We start from the raw sequence: 20,921 nt of genomic DNA, 5'->3' as shown, positions 1-20,921 counted from the left end.
ACATACATATAAAATCACATATTTTCATGACTAACATAACTGAATTTGGTAAATTGTCATGTTATCTAAATCTTGCAATTAAACATTATTATTCAAAAAACTTAATATCTACAAGTGTTTATGATTAATTTAATTAATTGTTTGTATCAGTGCTACAAAAACGGCTTTTTTTAAATATATTTTTTTATTCAAGACCAATCTAACAGAATTTTTTCAAGTTTATGTGCAAGCTTTAGATATAAAATTTAATTAAATTAAAGATATAATATATATTCAATATATTATACATATATTACATTCAATATATAATCAAACAAAAGTGTTAAAAACAAGAATGTTTTTAAATCTCTAAAACTATACAAAACAATTCTTACAAATATGACTATATTGTTTGTAATGTAATTAAAAGTTAAACAATTTATAAAAATTATATTTAAACTATATAAAATGAAAATAAATATTTATATTAATCATTATAAAAATTGTTGTCCATTATGTTCTGGTCTTACAGATTTTATATTGAAAATCTCTGCATCTCCTTCAATGTACAAAGTGTTTAAAAAATTTAAAACCGGTACATATTTAGACGTTAGCCTACATGGATAAAATGGTAAAGGAGTTGAATCGACTTTCAATTTAAAATACTCGCTTTTGATTGAAATCTGTAACTCAAATTTCCTCCCTGGACAAAACAAGAGTTCCATTGGTGTAACTATTTCTTGATTCCAGTTTTCATCTTTCGTATTAAATACAATTGTGTCATCACCCTTTCCATTCCACCTGACACTTAGGTGAAGTCCCACCAAAGGGCTTGGATAGACATGCGGACCTGACTGTAAGTTGAAGTTAATTCGGTGTGGTAACAGTTTCACTCTGCCATTAATCACTATCTTCCAACCAGGGCTTAAAATATCTTCAAATTTATAGTTCAAAGGTGTTAACTAAAGGAAAAAATATGTTTACATTATTATTAATAAATACATACAATATTGTTAATAATTAATTAAATTTACCCATGCAGTATTTGTAGAGTTTCTTAAATGTGTTCCCAATAAATTGTAATCATGAAATGATAAAATTGTAGGATATACGTCTCTTTTGGACAGCTCAACCCTTCTGAGCTTGACATCACCATAAATTTCTAATGAATCAATGTACAGGGGAGGCACTCTATGTACATACCTACAAAAATGAGTGCTGTTTACACTAATCTGAAAAAAAAAAAAAAAAACAATGATTCAAGACAAATTTATCTATTAATACAGGAAACCAACTATTGAAATCAGCTATCTAATTTTATTTCTACACTGGCATTTTAAAATATGGTTTAAAGTTTTGTTATTCATTATAAAATAAAATAATGTAATACTTGCAAGGAAATGTTCTTTAATGAGGAAAATTTCTATTATGAATCTCTCTCCTTTTTTAAAAGGGATCTTGCCCATGGAATACCCTTCTTCGGGTCCCCATAATCCTTTTAATAATGTATTCCTGGCTACATAATTCAAATTCAGTCTAACAGAGAAATGAAGTGCTACATTTTTTCCAGAGTCAGTGCTTTGGCAAAGATCTATATTAAATCTGCAATTCACAAGGAAACCACATTAAACAAAGTATACGTATGCATAAACAAATGTAATAGTGTAAAAGCATTTTTTCATATTGTTTATTCTGTACAATTTTGTAAAGATTAAGATAAAATGTAAATATTTATTAGCTCTTTGACAGTCATAACCAACAAAACATATGTCAAAAAGTATATTTTACAAAAAATTTAAGCAATTAATACATTACTTATTTTTTCAATTAATGGGAGTTTCAAGAGCAAAGCAGGAATTCAAACTTGAGTTCACTATATGAAAAATGTAAAAATCTCTCAAAAAAATTTTAAATGAGGGAAAATTGATGGAGTACAGAATTTTTTAGCAAGATTAAATTCATGCTATGCTTTATATCCAACTTCTTATTGAGTATAATGGGTATTTTGGACAAGTCATAAAAATTAATATGAATAGTTACAGTGTTAGATTCATATTTGCAATGTTAGTAGCCATTGTTAGGTTTAAATCACAGCATAACCTATTGAATTTTTATTGAGAATAATGTGCAAAAAGTGTTGTAAATAGATTTATCCCTCGTCCACAACATCTAGCCCCTCCTGTATGACTGGAATATTTGACCCTGTGATACAAGGCCATCCAAGTCACTTGTGTCCTTTTCCCTTCAATTGTATTTTTCCATTTTAAATGGGTAAACCTTCAGCAGCGTATGAATAAGTTTCTATACAAAACAATTGGTAAAAATAATAATTGACAATGTGTCACATATGAATGCCAGTTCGTTTTGTGGAAATCAGATGACCAGGACTGTGTGTGAAGACATGGAGAACGCTTTGCTTCATGTGCCATGTGTGAGTGCCTTTTCAAAGACAGTCAGTTATGCTATGGGGTGAAATCAACGTCCATACTCGAATCGAACTGATTTTTCATACAGAATGGATCTGTGACTGCACTAAGGTACATTGAGCTGTATCTGTGATTCTGGAAGCTGTACTCCCAGCTGTTCCATTAATGTTTAATGCATTACATGAAATGATATTTATTGCATACAATTTTTGATGTACAGTAGTTTACATAGTAGTATTGTTGCACCTTTTTCACTAGTCTGCATAAAATGTAAGAAACATTTTATCTCCAAATATAAATAAAGCGAAAAAAACAGGGAATACTGAAGAATATAGTAAAACCATAACAGAATACAATAGGGAGATTAAAAAGGAGAAACAGGAATCGTGGAGGAAATATTGCAAGGAAATTGAGGCAAGTAGACTCCACAAAATCCTTGCCAAAGACCCTATAAACCCCATCAGAACACTAAAAAAACCAGATGGAAAACACACACAAACCGGAAAGGAGACATTAGAAATCCTAATAAGTACAACTATTGCCAACCTGGAGATAAAGGAGAGCGCTGAACCCGCCAAAGGCCACAAAGCCAGAAGGGAAGATTGGCAAATAGCCAAAACAGTAATCACCTATGATAAAATTGAATGGGCTATAGGTAATTTTAGCCCATTCAAATCTCCAGGAACAGACGGAATATATCCAGTACTACTACAAAAGGGAAAAACTATACTAATCCCCCTACTTGTAAAAATATACAGAAGCTGCCTAGCAATGGGATACATCCCAAGCATATGGAGAACTGTAAAAGTAGTTTTCATTCCTAAAGCGGCTCGGAATAACTACACAGATGCAAAATCGTATAGACCGATTAGTCTAACATCCTTTCTACTCAAAACACTTGAAAGGCTAGTTGAAAAACATATAATGGGCAGTTCTTTAAAAGAAAAACCCCTTCACAAATATCAGCATGCCTATTAGAAAGGAAAATCATGTGAATCAGCACTACATCAATTGATGATACAAATAGAGGATTCACTGAACGACCAAGAAATAGCATTGGGAACCTTCTTGGACATTGAAGGAGCATTTGACAACACTCCTTTCGAATCAATGGTTACATCACTTAAACAGCAAGGAACAGACAAAACCTGCTGTAGATGGATAGAATCAATGCTAAAAAGCACGAAAGTACAGGCCTCCATGTTCCACAAAAAAGTAGAAGCAGTGGTGGCAAGGGGGTGTCCGCAAGGAGGAATACTCTCGCCTCTGCTGTGGAATGTGGTAATGGACGACCTCATATGCAAACTAAATGAAAGTGGAATTACACTCAAGGCTATGCAGATAACGTCATACTAGTCTGGGGAAAATTCGATCCAACATTAAAAGAGCTCACCCAAAGAGCACTAAACCTGGTGGAACAATGGTGTTTAAAACGGGGACTTAAAGTAAACCCCTCAAAAACCACCTTAATTGCTTTCATCAAGAAAAGAAATATAGAAATACAAGGATTCTATAACGAAATGCTGCTATTAAAAAATGAGGTCAAATATCTAGGAATAATCTTTGATAAGAAACTAACCTGGAATCCTCACCTGCAACATACTATAGCAAAAAGTAAAATATCTCTAATGACCACACAAAGGACCTTAGGATAATCTTGGGGACTAAAACCGAAAATGGCCTATTGGATATACACGGCAGTAATAAGACCCAGAATAACCTATGGATCACTAATCTGGTGGAACAAAGCTCAACAAAAAGTAACTACCCAAACATTAGGCAGCATACAAAGACTAGCAAACCTATATATCACAGGGGCAATGAGAACAACCCCTACAAATGCATTAGCAACTTTGCTAAACCTTCCTCCACTGGAAATATTCATAAAAAGAGAGGCTAGGAAAAGCTCACTTAGGCTCCAGAAACAATTAAATTGGAAAGGAACTAAACAATTCGGGCATACAACCATAATCAACAAAATCAGACACCCATTATTAGAAATGGGGACTAATTATATGATCCTGGAAACAATCTTCCTATAAAGTTTCAATGGACTATAAAGGAGAGGAAGAACACAGGAGAGCATCAGATCAATGATATGGTACACAGATGGCTCCAAAACAAATGAAGGAACCGGATCAGTCGTTTTCTGTACAAGGCCAAAACATGAGCAATCAAACTCATTAGGGAAGTACACTTCCGTCTTTCAAGCAGAAATACATGCCATCAATGCTTGTGCCCTGGAAAATCTTATAAGAGGTTACACTGACAAAAAAATCCTCATAAGATCAGATAGCTAAGCAGCCATTAAAGCATTAGCATGTAAAAGAATCACATCAAAATTAGTCAGTGAATGCATCCAAAATCTCCAAAACCTGGGGAAACACAACAATCTGATGATATCTTTGGTGCCAGGGCACAGGGGAATTCTGGGTAACGAGAAAGCAGACAGACTGGCCAGAGGAGGATCTGCAAGACCATACATAGGCCCCGAACCTATTCTTGGGATAACAAGAACAAATACAGAATCTTCCATTGCAGAATGGATCCAAGCAAAACAAAAGGAGAAGTGGACAAACTCTAGCGGTGCTAGACATAGTAAACTTATGATGAAACAACCCTCACCGAGACTGGCAAAAGCCCTGCTGCAATTGGAGAGGGCCAAACACAGAGGAGTGGTAGGACTACTAACCGGTCACTGCCATCTGAGAAAACATCTACACAACATGGGTATATACAGCGATGATGCCATTTGCAGATTACGTAATGAGGAGGAGGAAACAGACACTTACATCATATTCGAATGCGAAGCAACAGCTCAATGGAATTTAACGTACGGAAAAAACTTAGGAGAATTGCAGCAGTGACAGTCAATGACCTAATACTTCTAAGAAGAAGGATTGAGTCTATGTACTGAACTAAGGAACTAGGAAGGTACAATAAGTCAGAAGGCTGCAGTGCCTGGGGAGTGCAAACCCTGCTTCCTAGGATCCTTTTCTACCATACCATACTATCTCAAAATATAAATTAAGCATTAAGTTTAGGGGAAAAATATAAACAAAACCCTATACATTACACAAAACAATAAAATCATTGGTGATTGATCAGCCTTCTCAGTTTAAATATTTTTCTTTCTAAAAGGTAGATTGGGGATGAGGCCAGGAAGACAGAAACAACATTTATTTTCTTGTCGAGCTATCGGCAGAATATATTGCCTTCATCAGGACTTCAAAAAAATTGGTATACTATATGAACAGGTACATGTGTGGATAACGGAGAGCTGTAATCCACACATGTACCTGTTCATATAGTATAACGATTTTTTCAAAGTCCTGATGAACGCCTGTCCCAATCTACCTTTTGGAAAGAAAAATATTCAAAACAATAAAGGTATTAAACATAACATTAGATGCAGGTACATGAGTTCAATAAATTAATAAGACAATGTATACTCAAGTACATTCTATACACAATACATCAATCGACAGAGACTTAATATCTATTTACACATTATTTATTATTGCAAATAGTTCAACTCTATTGTTGGTGTTTTTTTGTTTTTTTATTTTATTTGTTTTGTTTTTTTGTTATTATTCAAATCTTTTTGTGCTTTATTATTAATTTAAAGTTGGGAAATAAATTTTGTGCAGGACAAAAAGTTGAATTACTAGATTAACCCCATTCTCCTTTTTCAGACCGTTACTAACCTTCTGAATTTTGGTTCAGCATAATTAAAGAAAAGAATAAGGAAGAAATTGTTATGAAATTTGCTCAGCTCTACCGTGACTTTTTCCTTCAAGATTGCAAATTTAGTTTTTTTTCTTCTTTTTTTTTACAAATTTTAAATTTAGTAGTTTTTGAAAGATTTGTTGTTTTGATTTTTACCAAAAATTAAATTAAAATTTCTAGAACGGTGACTTCTTAAAGGAAATTTAATGCTCTTTTCAATGCTATTTTTTGGACTTCCATAAAAATGAAGAGTTCAGAAGCTATGAGTAGATTTATGAAGAAAACCGTAGATAGTTGAAAAAAAGAAATAAAAGAAAGCTAAATAACTACAAAAGGATTGAGAATTGGACCATGGTTCCTACAAACTTTTATGCCATTCTGGAGGTGTGAAATTCACTCGCAAAGCTTGGGACTTGATTACCCTTATACCTCGTTTAATTACCCTATATAAGGAGGTAACATAAACAAACCATAAAACAAAAAGTTGAATTACTAGATTTGTCCCATTCCCCTTTTTCACACCATTTTTTTCCCATTTAACATAAAATTTCTGCACTTTGGTTCGACGTAATTAAAGAAAAGGGTACACTGCTAGAAAGCTTATTAAAGGAAGAAATTGTTATGTAATTTGCAAATTCAGTTTTCATTTACAAATTTTAAATTTAGTAGTTTTTGAAATATTTAGTTTTTTACCAAAAATTAATGTGTGGTGATTAGTGACCGTTAATCGATATTTATTTAGAAATCGTGAGGTGCGGTCTGGTGTGATATAGGTTTCAGAAAAACATTTTCTTTATCGTGCCAACGTTTTGATCTTCAGGGCTCAAAGTGTTTGTCTTCTGTGTAATTGTGCCATTCTTGCGTGTCGTCGGGCACTCTCGACTTTGACTTTGAGCCGACTTCGAGCCCTGAAGATGATCTCAATAAAGATCGAAACGTTGGCACAATAAAGAAAATGTTTTTCTGAAACCTACATCACACCAGACCGCACCTCACAATTTCTAAATAAATACCAAAAATTAAATTGAAAGTTCTAGAAGGAGGAATTTTAATGCTCTTTTCAATGCTTTTTTTTTGGATTTCCACAAATATGAATAGTTCAGCAGCTATGAGTAGATTTATGAAGAAAACTGTAGATAGTTTGAAAAATAAAAAAAGCTAAATAACTATGAAGGGGGTGAGAATCGGACCATGGTTCATACGAACTTTTTTTGTCACTGGAGGCATGAAATTTAATGCCAAAGTTTGGGCCACGAGTAGCCTGATACCCGGCATACTGAAATAAGTATATTGATATAAAATATACCTATCAGCATTATCAAGAATTTCCCCTTCGACCAACAAATCGCTCTTCAGTCCAAGAGGATATTTGAAGTGATGCAGGAATGGGACAACCTGAAACAATTGAAGCAAATATTAGATGAAAAAAAGAAAAACTGTTCTGGTTTAATGTACGATTACAGCACAAGATGTATTTCTTTCTTTGAATTTTCTTTGAATCTTATTCGATGTGAATCGAGACATCAATTTTGGTAATTATTATAATGTCCTAACTATTGCACTAATGGGGAAAATAAAACATATGATTTTTAAACGTGAAAAACATAATTCCTTACAGGATCGTCCAAATTAACAACATCCTCCTCGGACTCGAATAATTCGAAATCAAAGTCATAATTCAAAGCTTCCTCCGCACATTCGACCTCCTCTTCCGACATATCCTGAATTCAGAAAAAAAAATTATTTGACAGTTTGTTTCTGATGACGTGGGGAAACATAACGGACTCACTTCTAGGTATTTTTAATGAGATAAATCTCGGCAGCTTTGCCCCTGATTGGGTTAGAGGAAAACATTTTCTCCGGACGGAGGACAACGATTATAAGTACTATCAACGTTTGTTATTCCTATTTTCAATATCACGGGGATTATCAGTTATTCAATAAACACTAATACCTTACTAACTCAGGTTTGACAACAGATTTTATACGGTTGATTTTCCCGTTTATTTACACTATAAGTATACAAACCCTTTTACAAGACGTTGTATAGTTTTATATTTAATTTATTCCAGGATTTCAAGTGATTTCTAGAAGTAAAAAGAGCCAAATAAATTTTAAAGTTTCCAATGATATTAACAATTTCCTTTTATTTAAATATATGCGTTTCAGATCAAATTTTGTAAATTAAGTTGATAAAATACAGTCATCTTCCTCACCTATCTTTAAACAGTATACTTCATATCCTTTTTTCAAAGACCGGCAACGATTGATCCCTACAATGTTTAGACCTTTTCCTATAGACCACTGGAGAATAGTACAACCCATGACATATTCTCATCCTTTGAACTAAAGAGTACTGTATGGGTACTGCAGCAACTGCTACAGTATACCTCCAGTGATGTCAAGGAAATAAACTTTGGGTTTCACCATAACACTTGAATTCAGAAGATCCAGCTTTGTACAGTTGGTTTCTATAATAGTTTCAGAACTGTCCTGTAGTAGGTGTTCCTCCAGTAGGTGTGCTGGTTTAATTCTATCCACAGAGATTAACTTTTTGACCAAAAATTTGCAATTGGAGTGTTCTTTATTTCCTCTCAGCACCTGATACACACTGTTGAAAGGTGGAATCGTCATATCTCATCGTATGGTCCTGGAAAAATACAGGTTTCCAGATCCCTTGGTACAAAAACACTTTTCTGAAACTTGCAGTTTTGTTTGCTCATGGTTAACTGTAAACTTTGCATTAATGCTACATGGCTTAATGGTTTCTACAAATATACCATCTTAGCTACACTGACTTAGTCTCTTGCACGTGAACAAAGGCCTAGGAGTACTGTAAGCAACAAACAGCCAATTCTCAGTTGATAGGTGGGCCATGAGTACCGCTTTCAAACTCCAATGCCACCTTTCAACATACCCGTTAGATTGTGGGTGGTAATCTGAAGAGAATCTGTTAATTCATAGAAAATTGTCAGCCAGATGAAGTGGTTTACCTCAAATTGCCCACCTTGGTCTGTGGTAATGCGTGAAAGAATCCTCATATCCTTGTAATCATCGAGGTTTCCACTACTGATTCACGCGTGATCTCTTCAAGTGGATAAGCTTCCAGGCACCTGATGAACCTGTCAATGACTGTTAGGCAGTAGCACTTGCCATGTGATAGTGGTTATGACTCTACAGGATTCTTCATCATTTCCTGTATTGTTGCATCACATATTTGTTTTCCCCAAATGTTCGAAATTATATGTGCAACCTATTTCTTCTTTACTTGAAAGGTCACCAGTGACAATGCTGCCCATACAAATGCAATAAATCGGTAGAAAATTAGCTTATATAATCCACCCAACGAATATGTGGTTGACGTTCACTGCTTCTGCTAGAAGGAGAGTGGCTTGTGATTGAGATGCAAAAAGTCTTTCTTCAATTATTGGTCTGTAATGGTGTACAGACAAGTAAATAGCCAGAAGCGATTCCTGGATGGGTCAGAAGTGTTCAGTTGTTTGTGGCACGAGGGGCTCCTATACAAACTAAAGCATATCCTCCTTACCTAATCCTTTGCTCCAACCTCATAGATGAATTTTCAAGTTCACCTAGGTTTGGACTACTTCGACTATCGTCTTGTGGTCACAAGGCAGTGTGCTCAGACCAATCCTGCACTATTCTATTACTTTTTCTGAATTATTCTAGCACAGCATGTTTTCTCTTCTTAATAAAAACATTAATGGACAAAATATTGCGAAAGTATGTGATTTATTACACAATTTTTGCAAAAAACTTCAAATCCAGGAATGTGCGTCAATGTTTGAGAGGAGGTTCTTCTACTTCTGTGCTTAAATCGGCTGGACTGAACTGAAAAACACTAGTAACAATGTGAATGAATACTTGTGTGAATTGTGAATTTTGTATGCTATTTAGGGAATTCATTTTGTTGACAGATGCAGAGCGTTACACATTGGATCCATAATCACTTTTGGATCTAATCAGACTTCTATACAGGAAGGATATTCGACCCTTTGCAAAATAAATAAATATGTGAATAAAAAATGCACAATAATAATAATAGAACAAATAAAAAATGATATAAAATGTTTTTCATATTGCAAAATGAGAACTTACAGTTTTTTGGCACAGATGGGACAAACTTTTATACTCCCTCGTCATTTACATCTCATTGGGTTTATTTATCGGTTTTCATGCACAAATAAAATGTTTGATAGCTTTCAATGGGCTCTTTACTTTCGTTAATAAAGTGTGTTATCTGTATTTGTATTTGAACACTTGTGATAAAAGAATAGTATGACCTGACTCATTGTAAGGAAATTGGTAGAAGATTATTTACAATTTCGCTTCAATACAATTATACACCATGCTATATGTGGATGTTAATAAAATATGAATGAATCAGTTAAATGAAACTATTAAAATAGAACACAACAAATTTTCCATACTGTTTATACTATAAAAATCCCGTTTACGATAAGAATAATTTATTGAAAACAATTTTTACATATTTAAAGTAGATTACAATAATTTTTAAAAAACAACTTACAATTATCCTCAATGAAAATGATGATATGTACTGGCATTCACCAAATTTTCTAGAACATCTCATTTTAAAAACAACATTTAGGACAAGAATAATTTATTGAATATAATTTCACATAAAGATCACAGCCAGATTAAAAAACAAAAACTATATTTAAAGACATAAGACTTATAATAATAAAAAGACATAATTGGGAATGTATGAAGACACACAATTTTCCAAAATATTTCCCGTTAAAAATCCACATCAGGATAAGAAGAATTTCTTTCATACAAGATCACAGCCACATTAAACATAAGAAATACACTACAAAAAAGCAAATTTCAAAAAATATAAAATAGATTTACAATAATATAGTCATAATATCACTTATTCTTGATGGACATCAGTTTGGACTTTTGTAAGATGTTACTAGTTTAGGGACATATGGAAAATTATGTTACTTTTTTTCATTATAAAGTTATTCTTTGATATTTTATAACTTTGGTTACATTTATGTATAATTTTTTTCTGTCAGTTTAAGTTCTATGTTCAAACTATTAAGGAGAACAATTGCAAATTTCCCCGCATTTGTTGTAGTCTTTCCAAACGGTATACATTTCATCCACCTTGAGCTCTGGCATGTTACAAGGGTTCTTGTTACACTTACTGCTACATGCCCAGAAACACTGGGATTCAATGAGATCGAGCGGCGACTGTTCCAAAATCCAGAATCCCATCGATACGTCCTCTCCTACATTCATCGGCGGTTTGTTCAACACCTTCTTGGCAATGGAATTTTTCAAAACGTACCCAGAACCGGACGGGAATTTAGGGTATACGCTCTCATCGGTCAGTCGATCCCTCCACTTTCCGGAGTTAGGTGGTGGCCAACCGACTTTGAAACAACTCCACCAATCCCAGTCAGAGAGGCGACTGAACTGCAATTGTATCTTTTTAATATCTAAAAACACATCATCATCTGTTTTGATAATGTATTTGAATTTGTCTCCTGTTGTCGCCCTGCATATGAATATAACAATTATTATATAAAATTACAACTTACATTTTTTTTGCATTTACCATTGCATGAAATTACTTAATTTTATAGGTAAATTGGTGTAAACATCAATCGTATCAATTATTAACAAGTCAGAATACTTATTTTTTTCCTCCTTTAAACTATTTTCAATCCTGCCAACCTCTTCATCCCACAAAATTTGCCTCACTGAAGTTTCATTTATATGGTTTTGTAGTTTATCCACATCTGAAAGGCTTACATTTTAACATATATATGTTTCAATTAATATTTTTAAAACAAACAGATGAAAATGGCATACCCATTATTTGGTAAAGAAAACTTGCTATAGGACAATTGGGTGGTTCAAATTTGTAAAAAAATCCTTTAGTGTCCACAACTTCAAAAATGGTTACTATCCCATTTGTTAGAAATTTATGAGTACAGTTCAAGTTTGTATAGTCGTCATCAGAAATTATTTTGATCTCCCCTTCAAAACCTTCATTGAACACAATTTTTGGAACTTTTTTCCAAGTGAAACCTGTAAATTGATGTTATGGTTAAAGTACAGCACAGTTTGTGATAGATGTGTTAAATGTACCTGAAGGAGAGTCTGAACCAGATATTATAAAAGTCGCTGATACAACTTTTTCACCTCTCTGAGAGTCATGCAGCTCTACACGATACATCCTTTCCTTTCTCACTCTCCGAAGTGATGAGGATATTCCGAGCATCTCCAGTGACATGGTGTGTCTAACCATGAATGTAAATCCAACACAGATCCTGTGCCTTGAGCTTGTCTGTTCTGTCAAAGACAGTATTGTATTTGAATTTACACCTGGAACAATTTTTTTTTTATAAGATTTATAAATTTTCAGTTATGCACACAATTTAATGTAATTACACCAAGCAACACATATTACAAAAACAAACACAAATGAAAATGCGAACTTCATGAAATTAAAAAAAAAATTATACAGTGCAAACAAGATAAGATAAAACATTACAAATTAGTGATGTGGAGTATAATTTTATATATTAACTTTTACGAAGGAGAGAATAAAACTCACATTCCTATGGAAAACCATTGCTGCATGCAAAACTTCTAATTTTAACATAGGTGGACAATAACCCACTTGATGGCAACTGAGGAGACCAACGATGGCACGAATACGGCGATACCCTGTCATTTTTTGGCACATTGCATGAATGGGAGCCGATTAAAAATTTCACTTCTCCTGCGTTTGGGCTGACTAGTTTCATCCAAGTGTTACGTATTGATTGTCTCTCTTCGAAATTCTCCCTTGCGCTCATCACTCCGATGACAAACAATTTTTGACCGAAGAAAACTTGTCCTGAATAAAAGATTTTTTTAAATTGTAGTTTTTGCTGATGACAATCTACAAGATATATATGTATGATTTTTTTTTTTTTTTGTAAATTCATTGGGATTTTATTGTTCAAAATGTTCTATTTTTTTAACTGATCCTCAATTGATATAAATGAAAATTAATGAAACATGTATCTTGATCGTTTCCAATAATTTTGTCCCTTTACACTTCTGTCAGAAAGTGGTATCAGTTGTGCTCTTTTTTTAAATGAAATCAATTATTAAATATTGTGAAATGTGGCGGCAATGTTCTGCCAGGCAAAACCAAAATTATCAATGTAAATGATTATGAACATAGAATGAGCCTAACATATACAGTTTTCAATTTTAAATTTTGAAATTTCTCCATGTGGTCTGCAGACTGATATTTTGTTCTGCCTATCCTTGATGGTTTGGCCTGTCAGACCAACATTGAAAATGGTGCAATGCCAGTTCAGGATGTTCTAACCAACACTCAGCACCAACTCACAGACCAACACCCAGTACCCACCATTTTTTCTAGCTATGTGGGGCAATAGCATAAGACACATTCTGATGTGTCTCTTCTAGATATGATTGAAAATATATTAATAGACCCATTTTTTTAAAGAGGTACTTTACTGGTAGATTCATATATATTTTTCTCCTCTAAAACATTATTTAAAATAGAAACTTTTGAACTGCTTATAATTGGTAAATTGTTATAATAAACTGCTCAAAAATGAATAGGGATATTGCCAATTTTGTAGTATTTACTTTCCCTAGCATGTTTATTTTATTTTTACTATGAATTGCATAAATTTATTAGAAATTATTGTTTTTTACTGAAGGAAAATTTAATTAAAGGATTTTGAAAATAAGAATCTAAAAGGTTTTAATTCCATTATTTCACACATGATTTTTTAAGCAATTAATAATGTGTATAATGACCTCTGTTAGTAAAACCTATGTGCACCTGTTAGGCATGTTGTTAGTAAGGTCGTCACTAATTTCATAAGAAATTTCACTCCGTAGATGTTGCAACACTGCACTCAGTTGTTTCAGGTCAACTAGCTGCGGATGGCGATCGAAAAGCCTTTTATGCAATGCATCCCACATGTGCTCAATGGGATTGTGTTCTGGGGACAATTGGGGAAGGGGAACATGGGAAATTCCCAGGTTTTCTAAACATTGATGGACAACTCTGCCTCTATGTTACCTGGCATTGTCATCCAGAAATCGAAAATCCCTGCCAATGAGATCCCTAGTTTGAGGGATGTATTCCTCAACAAATTCTCGGACAGAACGTACTGTGGGGAGGTTGCCTTCAACAATACAGAGTCCAGTTCGCCCTCCAGTGTAAATCCCACCCCAGACCATTACACTGCCTACTCCAAACTGTACTGAAAGGAGTGCGAACTGGGGCATTGTACGCATCCTCTGTTCTTAATAAACTCTTTGACACCTGCTCTCACTATTCAGACAGAGACGGGACTCATCAATACATATAAAATCATTTCAAATGGTATTCCCTATGGTGGGCCTATTATATTATAATAGTATAATTTTATAATTCTCCTGAGTTGCATATAATGTGAGGCCAACTTCCCTTGCCAAAAGTTCTTGTACTTCATTTAGGATCTGGCCAGCACTATGGAAAGGATTCCATCTTACAGCACAGAAAAGACAATATTTCTGACCACCCTTAGTGTTGTAATGCGCTGATATCCACCACCAAGCCTCCTATTGGAACTTCCAGTCTCTCTGAATTGGGCTAAAGCCTGGGAGACCACACTCTTAGAGACACCAACTGCCGAAATGTGTTTGGAAGACCAAATAAATGAGGATACGCAAATCAAAATGATGAGAAAGACCAAACACAAGTATGCCACCCTGTCATTCAACAAAGAATTGTGTCAAGGGGTATTTTCATCAAGAGAATTTTCCTATTTCTGCTAATGAATTTCCTGGAAGTTTTTTGTTTCGTTAATGAAATACACGGGTTCTTCTCAGGGGAATGGTATCTAGTATATAGAACAGGAATGCCTTTGCCAAGTACCATAGTCTTTTCCGAACTATTGCAGGGCAGTGGCACTGAAAATGATCTGTTAGACATAGTCAACATCAATATCAATCAAAGTCAACATAGTCATCCAATGATAGCCCAATTTTTTTAGTATGATATTTTATTAGAGCATGTCCCATAAATATACTTGTTAGTGTTTTTAATTCCTTTCTGCTGAGTAGGATTTCTTCTTTCTCCCGTTAGGTCCTTATTGCAACTAGCTTTTTGCTTGCCTTATGTCTAGTTTGTGCTCCCAATATTTTTTTTTTTTTTTTTTTTTTGTACCCAAGGTTCCACGTCTTTTTTAATGCAGCTATATAGTTTAGACCACAAAATGGATTTGGACCTATATGTGGTTTCAAAGCTCCCTTTTTAGCAAATATATCTTCTGTCCCATTCCTCATGACCTGGGACCCACCTTATCACTAAACTATTTGTAGATCCCAGATTGTTAGGGCATTTAGGCAATCCAGGCAAGTTTTGAGTTGATCTCATAGACTTGGAGAGCCTTTAGACCTGCCGGGCTATCTGATATTATTATTGTTGAACCCTTAATTAATTATTCTAATGTGAGTTAGCACAATAGTTTTAGTATATACATTCAGATAATATTTTAAGTACGTTTTTATAAGCATAATTGAAAATTTGTCTATATTGTGTGATCTTGATATCTGATCAACCTCACTGGCCAATCTTTGCTGCGTTGGTTTTGCCATCGTCAGTGGCAACTAAATTATATGTTTTATTATCTAACACAAAAGCCAACTTTTAAAATACAAACAGCTAGGCAGTTACCTCAGTGTGTTGTCTGTTTGTATGGTATTGTTTGTTAAATAGTCAACCAGTCTTTTTATAAACAAGAAAAAAGGTAGATACACATCTAAAAGAAAGGAATATTTTAATTTCTAAGCTTTCAGTGATTAGATCACGATCATTACAGCTATACTACAATTATGCATAGCGATAATGTTTTAATTTAAAAAAAGTTGCTTCTGGCATTGTTTCAGACCAACCAACCTTAGTGCATTATTAACATCTTATAAATCCATCTATCCATACACAGTATTAAATAATAATTTTTATCTATTTATATACTCCTTAAATTCATTACCCTAAAGACACGAGAAATCCCACAATTTAAATAATAACTGCTTATTGGAAGTTCCCTCGCTTGCTGTTTAATAATGAAGAATTATTGTTATAATAATTAGTATTATTTAAAAAATATTTTTCTATACTTACTCGCCAAGTCCACAGTGAAACATACCAGAACTTTGAGGTTGTCCAAGTTCAAAATAATTGGCAGAACTAATAGAAGAATGAAAAATATTCTCAGCTTTTTTCTTATTTTGTATCTTCCAGAGTCCATGCTAAATTTTAAAAATAATTAACATAGTCAATTTTTGTTTTAAGACAACAGAGGGCGTTTTTTGTTCTCATAAATAATTTCTGGTTACCTTTGTCCTTTTGATTTATTTTTGTGAATAAATATTTCATTTTATGCTTTTAAAATAACAGGGAGCTTTCCGTGAGGGAAATTCCATTTTCCGGATTGTCTGCAAGAAAACATCCTTCAGGACGATGTACGCCATAGCACATATGGATTATGGAATAGGTTGGGGCTTTGAGCTTAAGTGCTTCAGAAGCAAAAGCCATATCGAAAACAGATTATCGATTGCTGAATAAATTAAAAAATCGGCAACAAATTTACTTTTATGTAGAACACAATTTACAGAGTGAGAGATATAAATTTACTCATCAAAACGGTTATTTTCCCTTGGTAGAATTATACCATATTTATTCAACCTAAGAAAGAAATTCAATTTTTTTAAAAATATGTGGTGTCATACACAGTTGAACAATTTTGTTTTAAATGATTAAACAGTGGAATATTATTATAAGCTATTATTATATAAAAATAATAATAAAGAAAGTTGTGCTTGTAATTGATGAGTAATCGACAGATCGGACTCGCTGCATCGATTCAGTGCGTCGGCGACATAGTGAAGCTTTCTTGTTTTGTACTTTTGTGAAACAGGGTGAGAATTCTGTGAGCGGACTGAATTGTCGTTGAGTTTTCGACGATGGCTGAGTACCTTGCTTCGATTTTCGGCACCGAAAAGGACAAGTAAGTTTATCGTTATTTGTTTGAAAAAAATCCTTCCCCTATCTTGGTGTTTTATTTTCAGGGTTAACTGTTCTTTTTACTTCAAAATCGGTGCTTGCCGGCACGGAGACCGATGCTCCAGGATTCACAACAAGCCGACTTTCAGTCAGGTAAAAGAATTTTACAATTTTTCATAACTGTGTGTGTAATATTTTGTAAAGAAATGCCCTTAGTACGAACTGACCTATTCCGTTTAATCTAATGATCTTGCACCCTTCAAATATGAAGACTTCAGATTTAAACCAAAATAACACATGTTTGATATACTGCATCTTCAATTCTTCTAAAATTTGAAAACTGCTGAGCAGTATGCTTTAAAGTGGCTATAGTTGATTGCCTGACCATTTTAACACAAATGAGATGCTATCAAAAATAAAGGAAAGGCTCAATTTCGGCCATGCCCTTCCATACAAGTTCAGATACAAATCGCTTTTAAAAATATTAAAATATACGGATATAAAATGGAATGGGAGTAATGGGTTTAGGGACCAAATTTTTCAGCATAAAGGCATGTCCTCATGATTCAACTTGAAAATTGCGGTTCACTTGTCTCTGTGGTTTATCTCCCTCTATAGGCACATATGCACTAAGTAAATCTCAGGCAACGAATACATCGGGCTGAATGTTAGTCACCAACGCCTGTACCATCCTCATCAAATCAAGGGGTTGGGGCCAAAGGATCTGGCCAGGTGGAATCACAGTCAACTACATCAACCTTTTGGTGTTACTGCCAAAGTTTGAATCACTGCCAACAAATCGGTTGGTTGTCTTTTGCTGGCCAAGATTTACTTAGTGTGCCTTATGGCATGGCTCACATAAGATTAAGAATAAACTTGAAAATTGAAATTAATTTAATGTTCACTAATTTCGTGGTTCGCTTGACCAATTAATATATTACAATTAATTAAAGTTTTTAGTTGAGATAAAAAGTCAATGGCATGAGCGGGATTCGAACCCACGATCTTCGGCTTGATACGCCGCTGCTCTACCACTTGAGCTATCGTGACTTCGATCCACTCGGACACCAACTTCCCATCTACAACCGCACCTTTTTGAATTTTCCCTCCTTTTTGCCATTTTCAAATGTCATGTAATCAGATTGGATTCTCGGCGACAAATGAAATGGCATTGCAAATCAGTAATTCACTTCTAAATTTACAAATGTCAAAAGTTAGCAGAAGACCACGTTAGGTGCATGTTCTTTCTAGCTGAAGAAAAGAATTGTTTTATTTATTTTAGAAATAAAATCCAAAAATAATACAAAGTTATTTTACAGACCGTTCTTCTACAGAACTTATATGTCAACCCTCAGAATTCAGCCAAATCTGCGGACGGTTCTCATTGTAAGTATTATTATTATTATTATTTTTTAATAAGTTAAACAATATTACCTTACCATGTAACATAAATTTCACTGATGTTCCTCTTGTATGTACAATGCATAAAATGAAACATAAGTTCACTCTTCATTATAGTCTGCCATTGACTCTGACACACTGTGTTTTAACTAATAAATATATTCACACACATTAAGCACAATATAGTTGAACTCCTATTTGTACTATGCCCAAAAAGTAAATAGAAGACAGAAAAACTTTCTTTCAAGTACATGCTGGATGCTTGCCTATTTGCTCCCTATACAGAGCTAAGGTTTGACACATTGACAGATTATGCAGAGGTAAGAAAGGTATATCTGGGCATATCAAAAATTACTATTGTTGGTGTGGTGGAATGCAAATTATAAAGCCAAATATTGATTTTTCATTGTTCTTAATTTTTAAACATTTTTATTTGTTCGTACATACTTTTCAGTCCTATACTGCAATTATTGATTATACTGCTTTATGGTGCCATATATATTCTATTATTAACCTTCTCAAATCATCCTTGCTATTAAATACATTCATTAACTCGAGCAGCTAGGCAGCAAGAAACTATTTTGCTTGTATTTTCTCACTAATGATTTGAGAAACTTCTTGCTTCTGTGCTTCTAAAGCAATTTTAATAATGTTCTTGGCTCCAAATAGGGAGTGTGCAGGCAGGCACCTTCCATTTTGTGAAACAATACAATTAAGATTGTTAACCATAGCAAATATACTTTCAGCACATAACTAATTTAAAAAAAAAACTGTATTTTAGTGGTCAGCAATGTATCAGATGAAGAAATGCAAGAGCACTATGACAACTTTTTTGAAGATGTCTTTGTCGAGTGTGAAGATAAGGTATATATGTATTTGTATTTTGTTATTTAATAGTACAGTTTATTTTTGTTAATAATAAATTATAAAAATTGGTACTGCTTTTCAATCCCTCAACTTGGTAGATTTTCTGGTTATTTCTCCAACAGAAATTTTTGATCGAGGAAAGATTGCAAAAATTGTAACTCATTGATTAGGTTTACTGATTTTTATCTTTAAATTTTTTATGCATAGCAATTTTTTTTTTCTAGTATGGAGAAATAGAAGAGATGAATGTTTGTGACAACCTTGGAGATCACCTTGTCGGAAATGTTTACATCAAAGTATGCACAAGATAAGATGTTTTATCAATGTTTGTTTTGGAAATTATAGCCTCTTTTTTTTCCAATTGTATTGAAATAGTTTCGCCGGGAAGAGGATGCCGAGAGGGCTGTTAACGATTTGAACAATAGATGGTTTGGAGGAAGGCCAGTTTATGCGGAGTTAAGCCCCGTCACTGACTTCAGAGAAGCTTGCTGTCGGCAGTACGAAATGGGGTAAGAAAACAGACCATCCTGAGCTGTTAGGGCATTTTTTTTCTTTTATTTATTCCAACACATAAATGTACTATAACTACTCCTGTACATAATTTCAGAGAATGTACTCGAAGTGGTTTTTGCAATTTTATGCATTTGAAACCAATTTCAAGGGAGCTCAGAAGGTACTTGTACAGCAGGAGGAGGAAAGGAAGCGGTGGCCGAAGGTAATTATTTTGAACGAATGAATTGTTTCTCGATTATTTTCTTTAAAATATTTATATTTCAGATCAAAAAGTAGAAGTAGAGGAAGATCCCGTTCACCAAGGAGATCTAGAGATAAAAGAAGATCAAGATATTAAATCAGAAAAACACAAAAAACATTCTCATCTTCAAGTTTATTCATTTTAATTATTTGTATTTGTATCTCTGAGAATTAAATATATGTGTATCAATCATTTTAGTTAAAGACTAATCAGTTGCTTTCATCTTAGCAACATTGTGTTTTTTATTGTATAAAAAAAATTTAAATCTTAACTTGATGATGGCACAGAACTTGTTTAATGAGAAAATGTCATGTTTGTTAGTATTTAAATTACATTTTCCCCTTCAAATTTACAGTATAAATTATGTGCTTTTTCATTCTTAACGTTTTAAATATCTGTTAATGTATTAATTACAAATATATATACCCCATCATTTAATTAAGAAGTTGGATTTTTGTCTTATTTACATGTCATTCCAATAATACATGATTTTATTCAATTATGATTGGCAGTGGGTCATTAAAATTTTGCCAAAACTAGTCACAACTCTGAAAATTTTGAAATTCATTTGTACTGTCATATAAATAAAAAATGTCTGTATATTGATATTTATCCTTTATTTTATTTATTTAATTTTTTATATAACTTTAATATATGATTTTATNTGACTTTGGTTGTTGAAAAA

The 20,921-nt window shown here is 33.5% G+C and overlaps 3 protein-coding genes across 7 annotated transcripts; 1 reads left to right on the top strand and 2 right to left on the bottom strand.

The window, feature by feature from the left end:
- Positions 1-443: 443 nt before the first annotated feature.
- LOC106672438 (galectin-5-like) lies at positions 444-10,362 on the bottom strand. 4 transcript variants are annotated; one of them, XM_024228244.1, is made up of 6 exons: positions 7,924-8,257; positions 7,751-7,855; positions 7,441-7,529; positions 1,374-1,581; positions 1,014-1,211; positions 444-941 (listed from the first exon to the last, which is right to left on the bottom strand). In XM_024228244.1, the coding sequence occupies exons 2-6, from the start codon at positions 7,850-7,852 to the stop codon at positions 474-476; spliced, it is 1,065 nt and encodes a 354-aa protein (XP_024084012.1). In that variant the 5' UTR covers positions 7,853-7,855; positions 7,924-8,257; the 3' UTR covers positions 444-473. The 4 variants fall into 4 exon arrangements, with proteins under 4 accessions (XP_024084012.1, XP_024084013.1, XP_014259365.2 ...); XM_024228245.1 differs by lacking the exons at positions 7,751-7,855; positions 7,924-8,257 and adding an exon at positions 10,251-10,362; XM_014403879.2 differs by lacking the exons at positions 7,751-7,855; positions 7,924-8,257 and adding an exon at positions 7,596-7,702.
- Positions 10,363-11,153: 791 nt separating this feature from the next.
- On the bottom strand, positions 11,154-16,976 carry LOC106672465 (UDP-GalNAc:beta-1,3-N-acetylgalactosaminyltransferase 2-like). Of its 2 annotated transcripts, XM_014403924.2 has the most exons (7): positions 16,548-16,976; positions 16,333-16,460; positions 12,814-13,032; positions 12,279-12,515; positions 12,000-12,218; positions 11,743-11,926; positions 11,154-11,682 (listed from the first exon to the last, which is right to left on the bottom strand). In XM_014403924.2, the coding sequence occupies exons 2-7, from the start codon at positions 16,457-16,459 to the stop codon at positions 11,220-11,222; spliced, it is 1,449 nt and encodes a 482-aa protein (XP_014259410.1). In that variant the 5' UTR covers position 16,460; positions 16,548-16,976; the 3' UTR covers positions 11,154-11,219. The 2 variants fall into 2 exon arrangements, with proteins under 2 accessions (XP_014259410.1, XP_014259411.1); XM_014403925.2 differs by lacking the exon at positions 12,814-13,032.
- Positions 16,977-17,073: 97 nt separating this feature from the next.
- Positions 17,074-20,433, top strand: LOC106672466 (splicing factor U2af 38 kDa subunit). Its single transcript, XM_014403926.2, has 8 exons — positions 17,074-17,218; positions 17,280-17,367; positions 18,534-18,600; positions 19,397-19,479; positions 19,707-19,778; positions 19,858-19,991; positions 20,090-20,197; positions 20,260-20,433. The coding sequence occupies exons 1-8, from the start codon at positions 17,175-17,177 to the stop codon at positions 20,330-20,332; spliced, it is 669 nt and encodes a 222-aa protein (XP_014259412.1). The 5' UTR covers positions 17,074-17,174; the 3' UTR covers positions 20,333-20,433.
- The last annotated feature ends 488 nt before the right edge of the window (positions 20,434-20,921 follow it).

This window comes from Cimex lectularius, unplaced genomic scaffold, assembly GCF_000648675.2.
Source record: "Cimex lectularius strain Harlan isolate CLEC.00 unplaced genomic scaffold, Clec_2.1 scaffold167, whole genome shotgun sequence".
Lineage (NCBI taxonomy): Eukaryota > Metazoa > Arthropoda > Insecta > Hemiptera > Cimicidae > Cimex > Cimex lectularius.
The sequence above is the reverse complement of the archived record's forward strand: the minus strand, read 5'-3'. Positions and strand labels throughout refer to the sequence as shown.

What these genes read in the sequence shown, in the direction of transcription:
- LOC106672438 (XM_024228244.1), bottom strand. Translation starts at nt 7,852, where the DNA reads ATGTCGGAAGAGGAGGTCGAATGTGCGGAGGAAGCTTTGAATTATGAC. An exon ending in TTGTTAATTTGGACGATCCT is followed by an intron (nt 7,530 to 7,750) that starts GTAAGGAATTAT and finishes CAATTGTTTCAG; the next exon opens with GTTGTCCCATTCCTGCATCA. An exon ending in ACTCTACAAATACTGCATGG is followed by an intron (nt 942 to 1,013) that starts GTAAATTTAATT and finishes TTTTTCCTTTAG; the next exon opens with TTAACACCTTTGAACTATAA.
- LOC106672466 (XM_014403926.2), top strand. Translation starts at nt 17,175, where the DNA reads ATGGCTGAGTACCTTGCTTCGATTTTCGGCACCGAAAAGGACAA. An exon ending in ACAAGCCGACTTTCAGTCAG is followed by an intron (nt 17,368 to 18,533) that starts GTAAAAGAATTT and finishes GTTATTTTACAG; the next exon opens with ACCGTTCTTCTACAGAACTT. An exon ending in ATCTGCGGACGGTTCTCATT is followed by an intron (nt 18,601 to 19,396) that starts GTAAGTATTATT and finishes ACTGTATTTTAG; the next exon opens with TGGTCAGCAATGTATCAGAT.
- LOC106672465 (XM_014403924.2), bottom strand. Translation starts at nt 16,459, where the DNA reads ATGGACTCTGGAAGATACAAAATAAGAAAAAAGCTGAGAATATTTTTC. An exon ending in TTTCACTGTGGACTTGGCGA is followed by an intron (nt 13,033 to 16,332) that starts GTAAGTATAGAA and finishes TCTTTTATTCAG; the next exon opens with GACAAGTTTTCTTCGGTCAA. An exon ending in TTAAGTAATTTCATGCAATG is followed by an intron (nt 11,683 to 11,742) that starts GTAAATGCAAAA and finishes ATTCATATGCAG; the next exon opens with GGCGACAACAGGAGACAAAT.